At 34.2% G+C, this 13,941-nt stretch overlaps 1 protein-coding gene across 1 annotated transcript in view; it reads right to left on the bottom strand.

Moving 5' to 3' along the window:
* Positions 1–13,941, bottom strand: part of Lrp1b (LDL receptor related protein 1B) — a 1,652,823-nt gene that overhangs the window by 276,447 nt on the left and 1,362,435 nt on the right. Inside the window, exons 48-49 of the mRNA XM_090342868.1 lie at positions 3,416–3,529; positions 3,037–3,186 (exon numbers count right to left, since the gene is read on the bottom strand). Of these exons, the coding sequence (XP_090198994.1) occupies positions 3,037–3,186; positions 3,416–3,529 (264 nt within the window). The remainder of the gene's footprint in view (positions 1–3,036; positions 3,187–3,415; positions 3,530–13,941) is intronic.

Here is a 13,941-nt window from a genome sequence, read left to right as displayed (position 1 = left end):
ACCATAGTGGATTACTTCTTTCATTACTTGACATTTGTCACTTAACAATTTTAGATGTACCTTGGATTATATTAATCAGACTTTAATCCATCAATAATAAAATAAACCCTACAGTGTATATGCCAATCACACTGCAAAATATGGTATTATGAATGTGTTGCCAATTAAATATTGTGTGTTCTTGCTCATTCATGGAATTTAGATGTAAAATGCTGCTGCTGCTGCTGCTATAGCTATGGAGGAGGAGGAGGGAAAACAGAGAAGGAGGAGAAGAAGGAGGAGGAAAAGAAGGAGTGTAATGATGAAAGGAATAAGAGAATAAGAGAAAGAGAATAAGAGTACATGATGTATTTACTCATGAAGATAATATAATACAAACCAACAAAGGAAAGAGGGAAGAACTAGGAGAGCTTTGGAGGAATAAAACCTGTTCAGATAACAATCTATGCACCTACTGAATTATCAGAGGGAAAGCTACTTGTATATAGGTGTGCTAATAAAATAAAATATTGTATAAATAATTTATAAATTAGCTTTATTTCTTTAAAGAAGGAAGCCATATTTTGATTGAATTCATTCTGAAATCCTCCTAAAAATGCTTTACATTTTGACTTCTTAGGAGTTTGCCAAGTTATTATTTGAAGTATTTTGATTGAACTAATGCTGGATTCCTGCCTGTCTATCCACCTGAACCTGCATAAATATTCCTTTTCTTCATAGATACAAAACAAATCTCAATTAGGGTTAAAATATCTTTTAAAAAGGAATCAGCAAATTATATTGAAAATAAAATAAAGTATCCATTTAATGAATGTCAATTATATGCTGCCTTTAAGATAATTTCAAATAATAACAGCAATCCAATTAAGATAATGAATGTATCATTTCAAAAAAGAAAGATATGGATTAATTATCTTGACAAATAGACTCTCTCTATATAAACCAATAAAACACGTACTTAAGAATACTTACATTATTGTAAACAGTAAAAGTGTAAATAGGCAAAAGACACAATAAACTAGAGCCTATGTAACTTTCTGTAAGTCATTGTTGCTTTTCTTTTTCATTCTGAGCTTATATTTTACATTTCCTGTCTTTTCAACTTTTCAAATTATATTTAAGTAGTTATAAAAAGAAATTGTCATTTAATGAGGCTGTTTAAGAATACAATATATCCTGATGAAGTCAACACTTTCAACATTGTCACCTATCCCTCCCTTACCCACCTCTTCCCTTACTCCTCTTAATATATTTTGGACACACATTATATTTTTGTCTGAGTTTCCCAGTATTCTCTTTACTTCTCTTTATTTGTCTACTTCTTTCCCCTTGAGGTCATCTCAGTCTTTTGAATACCTTCTTTATGGTATTTTGGCTTGCTGAACTTTGATTTTAGCCTTTCAGGGAATTACATCATTTGAGATCTCTTTTGAATCTACTGTATTTTGCTAATACATTTATATATACTCTTTTACCACCCAACATATTTATTTATGACTTTGTAAGTTAATCTAGCTTACATAAAGAAAAGCAAGCATGGAACCTTTCTTTCTCTGGGCCTGACATACTTCACCTAACATAATTTTCCCCAAAATTTCCATTCGCTTATAAATAATACAATGAATGAGTAAAATCCAGTACATAAAAGAATTTAAATAAACTGTGGAGCCCATCCCCCACAATCCAGTTAATAAACAGACTAATGACCTTAAAAACATCCTTTTCAAAGTAAAAATGGCCAATAGGCATGAAGAAATGCTCAATATCTTTGTGTATACAAGAAATGCTCATGAAAACAATTTTGAAATTCCACCACGCCCCAAATGAAGGATTGTTATCACAAAATAAACCATAACAGATGTTGGTTGGCAGATAGCCTAAAGGGAATTCTAATATACATTGACATAAATGTAAATTTTCACTCAGGAAAGCAGTTTGGACTAACCCAATAAATTAAACATGAACTACTGTATAAACCAGCAATACCACTCCTTAGCATTTACCAAAAGACTATCAACCATGGTAAGTCAAGCCACCATGACAAATACTTTTACTGCAACACTATGAACTCTAACCAACAATATGGAATCATTCCAGATGCCCTTCAGTGGAAAATATGTCACGAAAATACAGGTCAAGAATTTTACTCATCCATACTGCATTTCTACCTCATACAGGGAGACAAGATAGCCTGTTCAAAACCAGAAGGATTTGAACCAAAATAATATCACAGAATGTTCTAGTATTCTCAATTAGATTCAGTCATAAACTTATAAACTTTTCACAGAAGGTATTCTCTCAGAAAGCAGATGATAATTTTCAGATCTTATACTGATTATGATGGTTTCTAGAAAGACACAAATATACCTGTTGGATCTTGTTCCAATAACAATAATATCTGCTTCCTAAGTGATCACATCAGTAATTGTGTCCACTGTGCCTGAGTCCTCAAAAGAAAATTCTAGGTGTATGAGAAATTTTAACGTAGGTGGTAGTGAGAAAATATCACTGTTCTTCTACTCTGTGAATAGTGATTACTAGTTTTACCATATTTCTGGCAAATATTTATAAAACAGCTATTTTACTTTATTTTGCTTTCATGATTAACTGATGGATTCTAGTGTTGAGAACCAAACTCAGAGCTTGCTAGTCAAGCATCTACCACTAAATTACATCTCTAGCCCCAGTAATTTCAAAAGTATTATTGAATAACTAAATATAAATAAAAGCTCCAAGTTTATTGTATATTCCTTTCTCTTCCTTTGAGATGCTCTCCCTTTGTTCCTCAAGGTCCTTTGACCATACTCCTACTTTCTAAATGCTAGGATTATAATTCATTGGCTACCTTGCCCAGATTAGGATGCATATACTTAATATCCTCCTCTCATTTAAATAGATCAAAGAACATTTTTAGAAGGAAATAATTACTTTGTATTGTATATTATTTAAATGCTAAATTTAAACACTGAATATTAAATGTACGGATTAATTTATTCATTCATTAAGGGAAGGACTATGTTCCCTTTCTATAATTACCTGGACATTTTAATTCATCTGAGTAGTCGCCACAGTCATTAGAACCATCACATATCCAGGTTGGCAGAACACACAGTGAGGTTGAATTACATTTTATGAACCCAGTAGTTTTTACTCCAAGTTTATAGAAATGTGTGCAGTTTGTATTACCTATAGTGATAAAAAACATTAAAATATTTGTGTTACAAGAGATTATATAGGTCATAGAGGAAAAAAAAATGTTAGCTTGAATTGGGAAAGTAAATATGAAATTGGCCTACACAATAGGGGTCAATGTCACATCAATTCAGAATAACATTGAGAAAAATGTTGCACAGTGTTCATTGCAATACCCCAAGTGCCCAGGCATGAACCAACAAAAGGTAGTGAGTTGTCTTACTGCAGTTCTTTTCATCAGAAGCATCTGCACAATCTATGTTCTGGTTGCATCTTGCTGATCTTGGAATACAAGTCCCATCTGCACAGCGGAACTCAACAGTGGCACAGGTTGAAACTAAGAAAACAGGTTAATAAACAATGGGGTAGATGAGACAGAGTTAACTCCTTGTTTCTACACTGATAGCATTTTTATTCATTAATGTAGTGTTATTTTGTTTTGCTTTGTAAACTCTGAAAAGTCTAGAAGTCTAAGAGGACCCTTGGTTGTCCAAACAATACTGGATTAATGCATTTTTAATGTCTTCCCCTTTCCTGCCATTCTTCCCAATGTTGTGCTATTTATCCTAAACTGTAATTACTTCCTCATGTATTTTAATCCCCATTAAATAGTAAATTCCATTAAAGAAAGGACTGTGCCCTGATAAACTTAGTCAAATGGCTTCAGTAATGAGATAACTCTAAGAAATAATACACTATATGAAGTTATTTCCTTTAAATTTTGTGGGGTTTTTTTTCCCCTTATCAGTCTCCTGTTGTAACTCTCTTTTATTTTAGTACCCTGTATCCTCTCTATATATTTACATGATTGGGGAAAGGAAGAGGATTAGCAAAGTGGTTAAACAATGGACAAAGGGTGAAAATTGCAACAGTGATACTCACAAGATGGGCTATTTTGGAAACAAACTTTATAACTTGGGAGAGAATAGCAGGGAAAGGAAGGGAATGTGGTAAAAAATGAGGGAGGAATAATAATTTTTGACAAGAAATATACTTATTACCTTACTTTTGTAACTGTAATCCCTCTGTACAATACCTTGACAATAAAATCGAATAACACTTAAGAAATAGTGAATATTGATGACAGTCCCCTCTCCTATTTTCTGCAGGAATAAGGTTTTTTTAAAGCATTAACTCAAAGTGGATCAAAGACCTGAACATCAGACCAGAAACCATGAAACTGCTACATGATAAAGTAGGAGAGACACTGGAACTCATAGGCACAGGCAAAAGATTCCTGAACAGAATCGCAGGGTCACAACAGATTGGAGAGAGACTCGATAAATGGGACTACCTAAAAATAAAAAGTTTCTGTACAGCTAAAAACATAGTTGCGAAAGTAGAGAGACAGCCAACCAACTGGGAAAAGATATTCACCAACAATACAACTGACAAATGCTTAATATCCAGTATCTACAGGAAACTCGAGAAACTAATCCCCCCAAAACCCAATAAACCATTCACTAAATGGGCAAGGGAACTAAAGAGAGACTTATCAGAAGAAGAGATTAAAATGGCAGAAAAGCATATGAGAAAATATTCATCATCTGTGGTCATAAAGGAAATGCAAATAAAAACAACCCTAAGATACCACCTTACCCCAACAAGAGTGGCCAAGATTTTGAACTCAGACAATGACAGATGCTGGCAGGATTGTGGAGAAAAAGGAACCCTACTACACTGCTGGTGGGAATATAGACTAGTTCAGCCACTCTGGAAAGCAGTGTGGAGGCTTCTTAAAGAACTGAAAAAAGACCTTCCCTACGATCCCGCCATACCACTTCTGGGCATCTATCCTGAACATCATGACCCAAGATATGATAAGGACACCTGCTCAGCTATGTTCATCTCTGCACTATTCACAATAGCCAGGTGATGGAAACAATCCAAATGCCCTACTGCAGATGAATGGATACAGAAAATGTGGTATATATACACAATGGAATTCTACATAGCCAACAGACAGGATAAAATTATGGCATTCACAGGGAAGTGGATGAATCTAGAGCAAATCATGTTGAGTGAGACAAGTCAAGACCTAAGGATCAAAAGGTGCATGGTATCCTTAATATGTGGCTATTAGATCCAAACAGTACAAGAGCGAGGACTCAATAACTGCATACCCAAAGCTATGGACATGGTAATGGAAATATAAACATAACTAGATAGACATAAAAACCTATGACTTTATAGACATAATGTTCGATTTTATAAATTAAGATGTTTCTATGACATACAAACCCTTAGCCTAATTGTGATTAAGTTCTAAATACTAAGTCCTAGTGACTGTAAATAGAGATTTGCTCCTTGAACACTTGTATATTAAACTTGTCATTTAAAATTAAAAAAAGGAAGTGCCTGATTGCATATCTCAGTCTGGTTATCAGAAAGAGGTTGCTTCTCTCTGTGATAGAAACAGAGGCAGGGAAGAAGTGGTAATAGGGAGAAAAAAGCAGATAGGAGAGAGGGAATTGTTCAGAAGAACATTCGTTGTAATATTCAATGCTAAGCATGAAACATAACTAGAGTCATATATGCTCTGCTCTGCATCTTAACACAGGGTCATGTCATACTTGGTTCTTTTTCTTTTTTATAAAAGTTATTTGTGTTGGTACTGTGGAATGGACACAGAGCAGGTGTGCTTTATTGTTTATTGCTTTAATTTATTTATTTTTAATTGTATTCTATTGTCAGGGTAATGTACAGAGGGGCTACAGTAACATTTGTCATGTAGTGGGTACATTGCTTCTTTTTATAAAACTGTATTTTAATGTTGGGGTGATGTATAGATGGGTTACAGTTACATTCTTCAGGTACTGGGTACATGACTTGTTGAACGTTGATACCTCTTCCCATGTTTTCTCCCACTTTCCCTTCCCCCACCATCTTGTTTCTCCCCTTCCCTTTCCGATTTCAATAAACAAAGAAACGTATATACAATATACAATATACCAGGTACCAAAGGCCGACAGTAAAATGAGATAAACCATAAAGGAAAAAAAGGAGAAAAGAAATAACTTCACATAGTATATTAAGAGCAATGACCACAAAGATAAACCTCTGTTTTCCATCTCCTGGAGTTCATTTCTCTTAGCCTCACCCTATATGGCCATATATACATAGCTTTTGAGCTATTATGATCATTTGATAGGAGAATCCTAGATATATACAAATTATTACAAATGAGTGAAACCATGGAGCCTATGTTTCTTTGGGTCTACCTTATTCCATTTAGTATGATTTTTTCCAAGTCTTTTCTTACAAATGGGGTGATGTCATTCTTTCTGATAATAGCATAAAATCCCCTATTGTGTATAAATATCATATATTGATCCCTTCATCTACTGAGGGACATCTGGGTTAATTATGGTAAATAATGTATGTGTGTGCTTGTAGGTTTAGTATGTCCTTTTCCCTTTTTTTTTTTCTTTTTTTTCCCTCAGGGCTGAGGACTGAACATAGGGCCTTTCTTTTGCCAGGCAAGGGATCTTCTACTGAGCTAAATCCACAAAAGTATGTATGTCCTTGTTTATGGACATTTGAGTAAATTCTCAGGAGTTGGACTGTTGGGTCATAGGGGAGCTCTATATGTAGTCTTTTGAGGAACCTCTACACTGCTTTCTAGAGTGGTTGAAAATGTTTACACTCCCAACAACAGTGTAGTATTCTCTTCTCTCTACTGTTTTGTTTGATTGTTTTTTTTGTTTTTCAAGTTTAGTTCTTCACCATTTGATTCACACTTCCACTTACAGTCTTCTGGTGATAAATTGGTGATAAGAGTCTCACAAACTTAGCCTGGTGCAGTGGCTCATGCCTGTAATCCTAGATACTCAGGAGGCGGAGATCTGAGGATCAATGTTCAAAGCCAGCCACACAAATAGTCCATGAGAGTTGGAAGTGGTGTGTGGCTCAAAGGCTAGGATATTACCCTTGAGCTGAAGAGCTCTGGGACAGCACCCAGGCCCAGAGTTCAAGCCAATGGCCCACAATAAATAAATAAATAATTTAAAGAGTCTCACAAACTTTCTTGCCCAGGCTTGCTTTGAACTGCAATCCTCAGATCTTGGTCTCTTCAGTAGCTAGAATTACAAGTGTGAGACACTAGCATCTGGCTTCAGATTATAATGATTTTCCCAATGATATGTTGAGAACAGGTGTGAGGCATATTATGTATGTTACATTCACTTTGACATTTGCACATTATAATAATGTACAACCTGAAAGGCTCTTTGAGTATGCTACTTTTACTCATGTTGTTATTTTAAAGAGCCTGTTTAATTATAAATAGGAATTATATCAATTGTAAATGAGTAAATTACATCTAAAATATGTAAATTTCACTCAAAGATGTGCTTGTCATTTGTATTGCATAATGCACTGAGTTTATTATATTTAATTGTATCTTGAAATTGCATACTTCTGTTTAAATGATGATTAGAAAAATGTTTGAGTTACAATTTACAATTATAATTGTTGTACTGTTTTCTTCATTAATGTAACAACTTAGCAAGTGACACAGATAATGCCATCATGAGTAGAGATAAAATGCATTGCTCCAATACAGAAAAAACAATTATTTTTATAGTATAAAAGCAATGTCTTTCCTATATTCTTCTCTATTACATTCCATGCTCATTTTTTGAACTATAAGCTGTAAATATATTATTTATCACAGAAGACAATCATGTCAGTTATTTACCTTCTGTTTATTACTTCACTGTATATAAGCAATCTCTTACTAATTACATTGCAAATGATTTCTTCTAATCCTTTTGTTTGGAAGACAGACAACATCTGTCGGTAAAATAACATTTTAGACAGTTGCAATATTTTTTTTTAAAAAATCCTAGAAAGGTTTATTTCTTAATAAGCTGTCAGTGCTTTCTGACAGTGTACTTGCCATTAGCTCAGATGTCAGAAAGAATCCAATGGGGATGATTCTATCACCATTGTTCCTTTCCGTTTGTGCTTCCCCAGAGAAACCTTTAGGCTAATGTTAAGAAGTCCATCTGAGGGTGCCATGATGCCCTGACATGGTGAGGCATCAGATTATCCAAGAATATAGACGAGGTATTTCACACAGATAAATCTCTGGGAAACCAGAGATTTACAGGTTTTTACAGTCATGGAGTTTTAAAAAAATGTTGGAAATTATGAGATGGAATTAGGATATAGAATCATTTTAGAGAGGAATGGAAAAGCAGAACAAGTAGAACAAACTCTTACCCTGAATTCTGGGAAGAAGAAAGAAAAGGGAAGAGGAACTCTATAGATGAAGAGAAACTAACGGTGGAGTTGATCAGAGTAGTCAGAAGACAGTGTTTAAAAGAAAGACATGGGAGAAGAAATGAGTTCAGAGGTCAGAAGAGTGGAACTGTTAGCAGAAATTTTGTAGGTTGTAGTTCTTCCACTTTCGCAAGTAATAATAGAGCTAGTGAATCCTGGTAAGGAGTGTTTGGCCTGACCTATCACCAAGTGAAAAAATGTGTACATAGAAATAAATTGTCACTTTATACTTAGTCCTGCCTTCCCAGATGACTTACTAGAGAAGCATGAGAGGCTTAAATAAGTTGACATGTGACAAAGTTGTTGCACAGATTGTGGGATGCAGAATGATATAAGCAGTAAGAGCAACACTACATTAGAGACAACAAAGATAAATCCTGGAATAGGGAAAAAATAAAACTGATGTAGTAGAAATTTCATAAAATAACAAAAACAGATGCATCTGCACATCTCCCAGTTTCTTATTCTTACTGTCTATTATTTTCATTTGGCCAATCAAGTACTGCAATTTGTTTCATTCTCTAGGTGATTTGTTTTATGGAGAATGATACTGGAATCTCTAAAGTGTCAAGTGAATATGACAATTTTCTGAAAAAATTTCCCCAGGTTAAAAACCTTAAAAGGAAAGTGAAAAAAACAATTTGGTCAGAGTAAAGAAGAGCTAAGTTAGAAAGACTTGGCATGTCTATCAGATAGTCCAAAAGCAAAATTTAACCTAGAGAATATGAGTGAAAACATAATACAGTTATGCCAGGAATTGCAATTGGGTGTCATTAAGCATTCTTGATAAAAGTAGAGGCCAGGGAAAAGAAAATCCTTCTAACATTGAATGTTTTCTTAATTTCCCTATTTTATCCATGTTTTATACCAAGTCAGTGAAAACACTTAAGATATGAAATATATAAAATCAGCTTTCCTCCTGTGGTTCTTATAAATAAACTAGGTCAATGTTCTCCTGGACTTTTCATCCAGACTATAGCAAAGGGAGCTTGTAAAGAACAACAAAAAGCATTAAATTAGCTCTTATACCTCTATTGTGGGTACTTTCCAATTACCACTGGATTCAATGATGTTCAATCCCAGGTAAAATGATAATTTCTTTAACAGCCTTTAGCTTCTTTGTGGAACATATCAAAGTTTTTCTTTGAACTTTGTGGAAAAAAACAACAACAAACAGCAGTGTTCTCTCCTTTAGAGAGCTTCAGAACTGCTAGCTCTTCAGTCTGCCTAAAAAGTGTTCCAGTGAAGGTGCAAGTACTTCCCAAGGGAAGCAATTTATCCTCCTGCCAAAGCAAGGAGGGATGTGGGCACTTTCACTGAATCTGGGCATTGAGCCTGTCATGCAATCATAAGAAGAATACAAAATGACAAATTTTACATTCTCCCTGCCCCATAGCCTGATGTCTAAAGCATATACTCATGAAAGCGAGAGCTTTAAAGAGACAGTAAATAAAAGATAGATGAAGATTTAGGATTGTTATTTCCTCTAAAAGAAAAAGAAATAAATTCTATGGTGCAAATACACTCTTGGTCTTCACAGATTTTTTTTTAAAGGAAATGATCAATATCAGTGTTTAAAGTAAACAATACATTTATAAAAATTCTTTAAATAATTAACAAATGGCTTCATCTTATCAAACAAATCTCCATTTTTGACTTTGGATTTTACCAATTGACCTTAATTACTTGCTGCAAAAGTAATAGATGAGCTGTATGTGCATATGTATATTCAGGGAAGTCAAGCAGAAAATATTTGCTGATTATAGAGAGGCAGTAATTGCGAGGAAATATTTGGAGAGAGAACTCTTTCCATTTCCCTGAATTCTCACAGAAGCCTTTTCCTTCATTATCTTTACTGTGCTATAAGGGTAATATTTGGTAAAGGCACATTTGAACCAATACATCACAAACAGTATGGTGCATCGAACACAGTCTCAGGGAGTTCTTTTTCTTTGACTTGCAAATTGTTCTACAAGAATATTATGAGCAATCTTAATATGATGAAAACCTAGAGGATGCAAGCAAGATGAATACACTTTTCTCTAAAATAGTTATTCATTTGTTAATACATAGGACCTAGCATCCAGATAATTAAATTCAGTCATTGCCAGTAATAAATATTCCTATGTGTTCTTAAGAAATTTTAGAGTTATTCATAGTAAATATGCTATATTAAAAATCAAGACTCACTCTTTCATTTGGTGTGTGTGTGTGTGTGTGTGTGTGTGTGTGTGTGTGTGTGTGTGATTACCGGGACTAGAACTCAGCCTTACATTCTGGATTAAATTTTTTCACTCCTGGCTGAGACTTTATACCTTGAGTCACATTCCCAGGTTCACTTATGACAGGTTATCTGAGTCTTTTGAATTATTCTTCAGCTGGATTTGGACTACAATCCTGAGATGCAGACATCCTGAATATCTCTTGAATCCCATTGCCCAGTTCATTGCATCTTTTCATTCTGAAGGTAACTATTCTAATTTTAACACAAAAGAGAGGTTTTGATCAAAGTTGTTTATACTATTCTGTACCCAAAGAGATGGATGAGATAGTTTTGACCAAGAAAGTACGAATCATGCTTCAAACAGAGAAAATAAAAAAGTTGAATAATTTGTATTAGTCTTTAGCTGCTACTCTTCATATCATTAATCAGAATAAAATCTGATTTTATGACACTGTTTCCTGCATAAACACAAAACCTTAATATATGTATACCACACGATAGCCACTTTATTTTTAAAAATGAATCCATAATTCCCTCATAAAACAGTAACTTAGCATTTTGTAGCAATTTCCTTTACATAATATTGATTTTAAAAACTACTTATTAAATTTATTTTATTTTTAGTTTCTTTATATTCTAATTTGATACTTTATTCAGTAGCATGCTTTACTGTGATTAGTAGGTTAGCCTATTGACTTGAAAATATCTGAAAAACTTGAAAAACTTCCATGTTTTTCTATTTTCTTCTTTCTCTTTATTCTGGAGTGTTTATTCAACTCTTTCCTTACACCCCTTACAAGAGTTGAAAATTTTCATTTTTTATTCATAATGGTAATAATGTAAAACAATTAGTGTGTGTGTGTAACTCCACCTACACTGTCAGTGGATATAGTCAAGTGTTTTTTTTTTTTTTTTGAGAAATCTTACAGTATAAGATGCAGGTTGGAAATGTAGTCTATATATTAGGAGGGAGGGGAAAGAGAGGGGAAAATTGGGAGAAAATGAGAGAGAGATGATAATGCTTAAAAAGAAATGAACTCATTACTTGACTTAGGTAACTGTGACCCCTATTTAAAAGAAAAAAAATTAAAAATTTCAGGCAGACGAGATCGGGGGTGTTCAGGGTGGTATTTCAAACTCGTTCAACCACTATGGAAAGCAGTATGGCAGTTCCTCAAAAGACTAAACATAGAGCTCCCTATGACACAGCAATTTCACTACTTGGCATTTACCCAATAATTCAGAAACAAGGACATACTAAATCCACCAGGACAACAACGTTCATTGCAGTACTATTTACCATAGCAAAGATATGAAACCAACCTAGATGTTCCTCAGTTGATGAGTGGATCAACAAGATGTGGTATTTATACACAATGAAATTCTATGCTGCTATCAGAAAGAATGACATCTCCCCATTTGTTAGGAAATGGAAAGACTTAGAAAAGATCATATTAAGTGAAGTAAGCCAGACTCAAAGGAACTTAGGCTCAATGGTTTCCCTCATTTGTCATAATCAGTATAAACTTTGGGCTCTCCCAGCAGAGATTTGCAATAGAGCAAAACCTTGATACAAAAGGCTCTATAGTAAGACGCTAAATGAAAGGATCTCTAGGATATAGAAACATAAGCCATGTAATGAATGATTGTTGTTCTTAAGGTACTATGTTATCTCTCATCTCTTTTGCTGTCCCTTGGTTATCTCATATTGTTACAGTATCTCACTTTGTTACCTGATATATCGGATATATTTGTATTTGATTATTTGAAATTGGATAGGGAAGGGGGGAAAACAAGATGATGGGTGAGGGTGGGGGGGAGGGAAATGGGGACCAAGACAGGTGGAAGGGTATCAATGTATGTGAATTAATGCACCTTCTATCTGGCAAATATCATGCAACCCTTCTATTAATCACAATAAAATATATGAAAAAAATTCAGGCAGAGGAGCACATTGCTTTTCATATAGCCACAATGTGAAATTCACCTAGTTCTCTCCCTTGTCTCTTTAGGGTTCTTATCACAACAATATACTGGTACACTCTTTTGCCATACATCTTTTCAACAAACAGTCTATATGCACTGTCTTTCCTCCCTCACTACACATTTTCTGCCTTAACTTCATAAGATCTTCTTTCTAGCATTTCACTTCATTTGGTTTCATAAGAGTTATCAAGGGATTTCCTCCTAGAAAATAAGTACAATGGATACTTGTAGGCAATCACTGTCCTCTTGCCTTCCAGGTAGCACTTTAAGATGCTGAATGATCTTCTTTTCTTAAGAAAATAATTTTATATGGAGATTTTTCTACTCTTTTTGGGATCTGTATCCCAATGTAATGGTATCTTTAAAAAAAGCAATTTGAATTCATTCTGCTAAACAAAAATGAAAGCATTTACTTCACTGAATCTATTCTGTTGTCTCAGGCTACTAACTGAGCATCAGATGTCTAGTCATCTTTGAGATAACTCCACTTGGAAGTCTTGTAGTGTTTAATTTCACTATACAAATCTTCTTTGAGATCCTCATCCCTACACAAATAAAAGACTTAAAACATTCAACAAGAAAGCACTAAGACTTCCTGTCTAGTTGGGTAATGTAACTTGTGGGAAATCAGACAATTCAAGAGTGAATGGGAAATTTATTTTAGCAATAAATTCAGAATCACATATTTTGACAGAGCCAAATAGGTAAAACTGGAAGTGGTGAGAAATGAGTTTAAAAGTAAGTAAAATAGTAGCAAACAAAAACATAGTCAGAAAAAGTTAAATTAGATTTATTCTTAACTGATTTATAACAAATAATACAAATTAACATGTTACCATGTGGTATTGCAATACACATACATACCATGTGATATTTAATTCAAGTGAAACATACCTGACTCCTCAGAAGTTTATCACATTTTTATTCTTAAAAATTTCAATGTCCTTTCCCTAGCTTTTCAAAATTTGTATTACAATATTGTTAGGTATATTTACCATAATATGCAGGAGCACATCAGAAATTCTAGATCTGATGTAACCATATTTAGGAGCTGGTTGAACCTTTCCTGAGGTTTGTCTTCCCAGTTTATAGGTAGCACCAAACTACAGCAAAAATTAGGACCAGCTTAACAGATTCCACCAAATGATATCATGTACTATTTGACATCTCTGTGCTTAGGTGATTCTCCTTAGGATAGTAATCTCCAGTTCTATTTCACTAAGTATTTGCATAGGTATGATCTACCAATGCTA

The sequence above is a fragment of the Megascapheus bottae genome, chromosome 12 (genome assembly GCF_031878675.1).
Source record: "Megascapheus bottae isolate mThoBot1 chromosome 12, mThoBot2.hap1, whole genome shotgun sequence".
NCBI lineage: Eukaryota > Metazoa > Chordata > Mammalia > Rodentia > Geomyidae > Megascapheus > Megascapheus bottae.
This window is presented reverse-complemented; position numbering and strand designations above follow the sequence as displayed.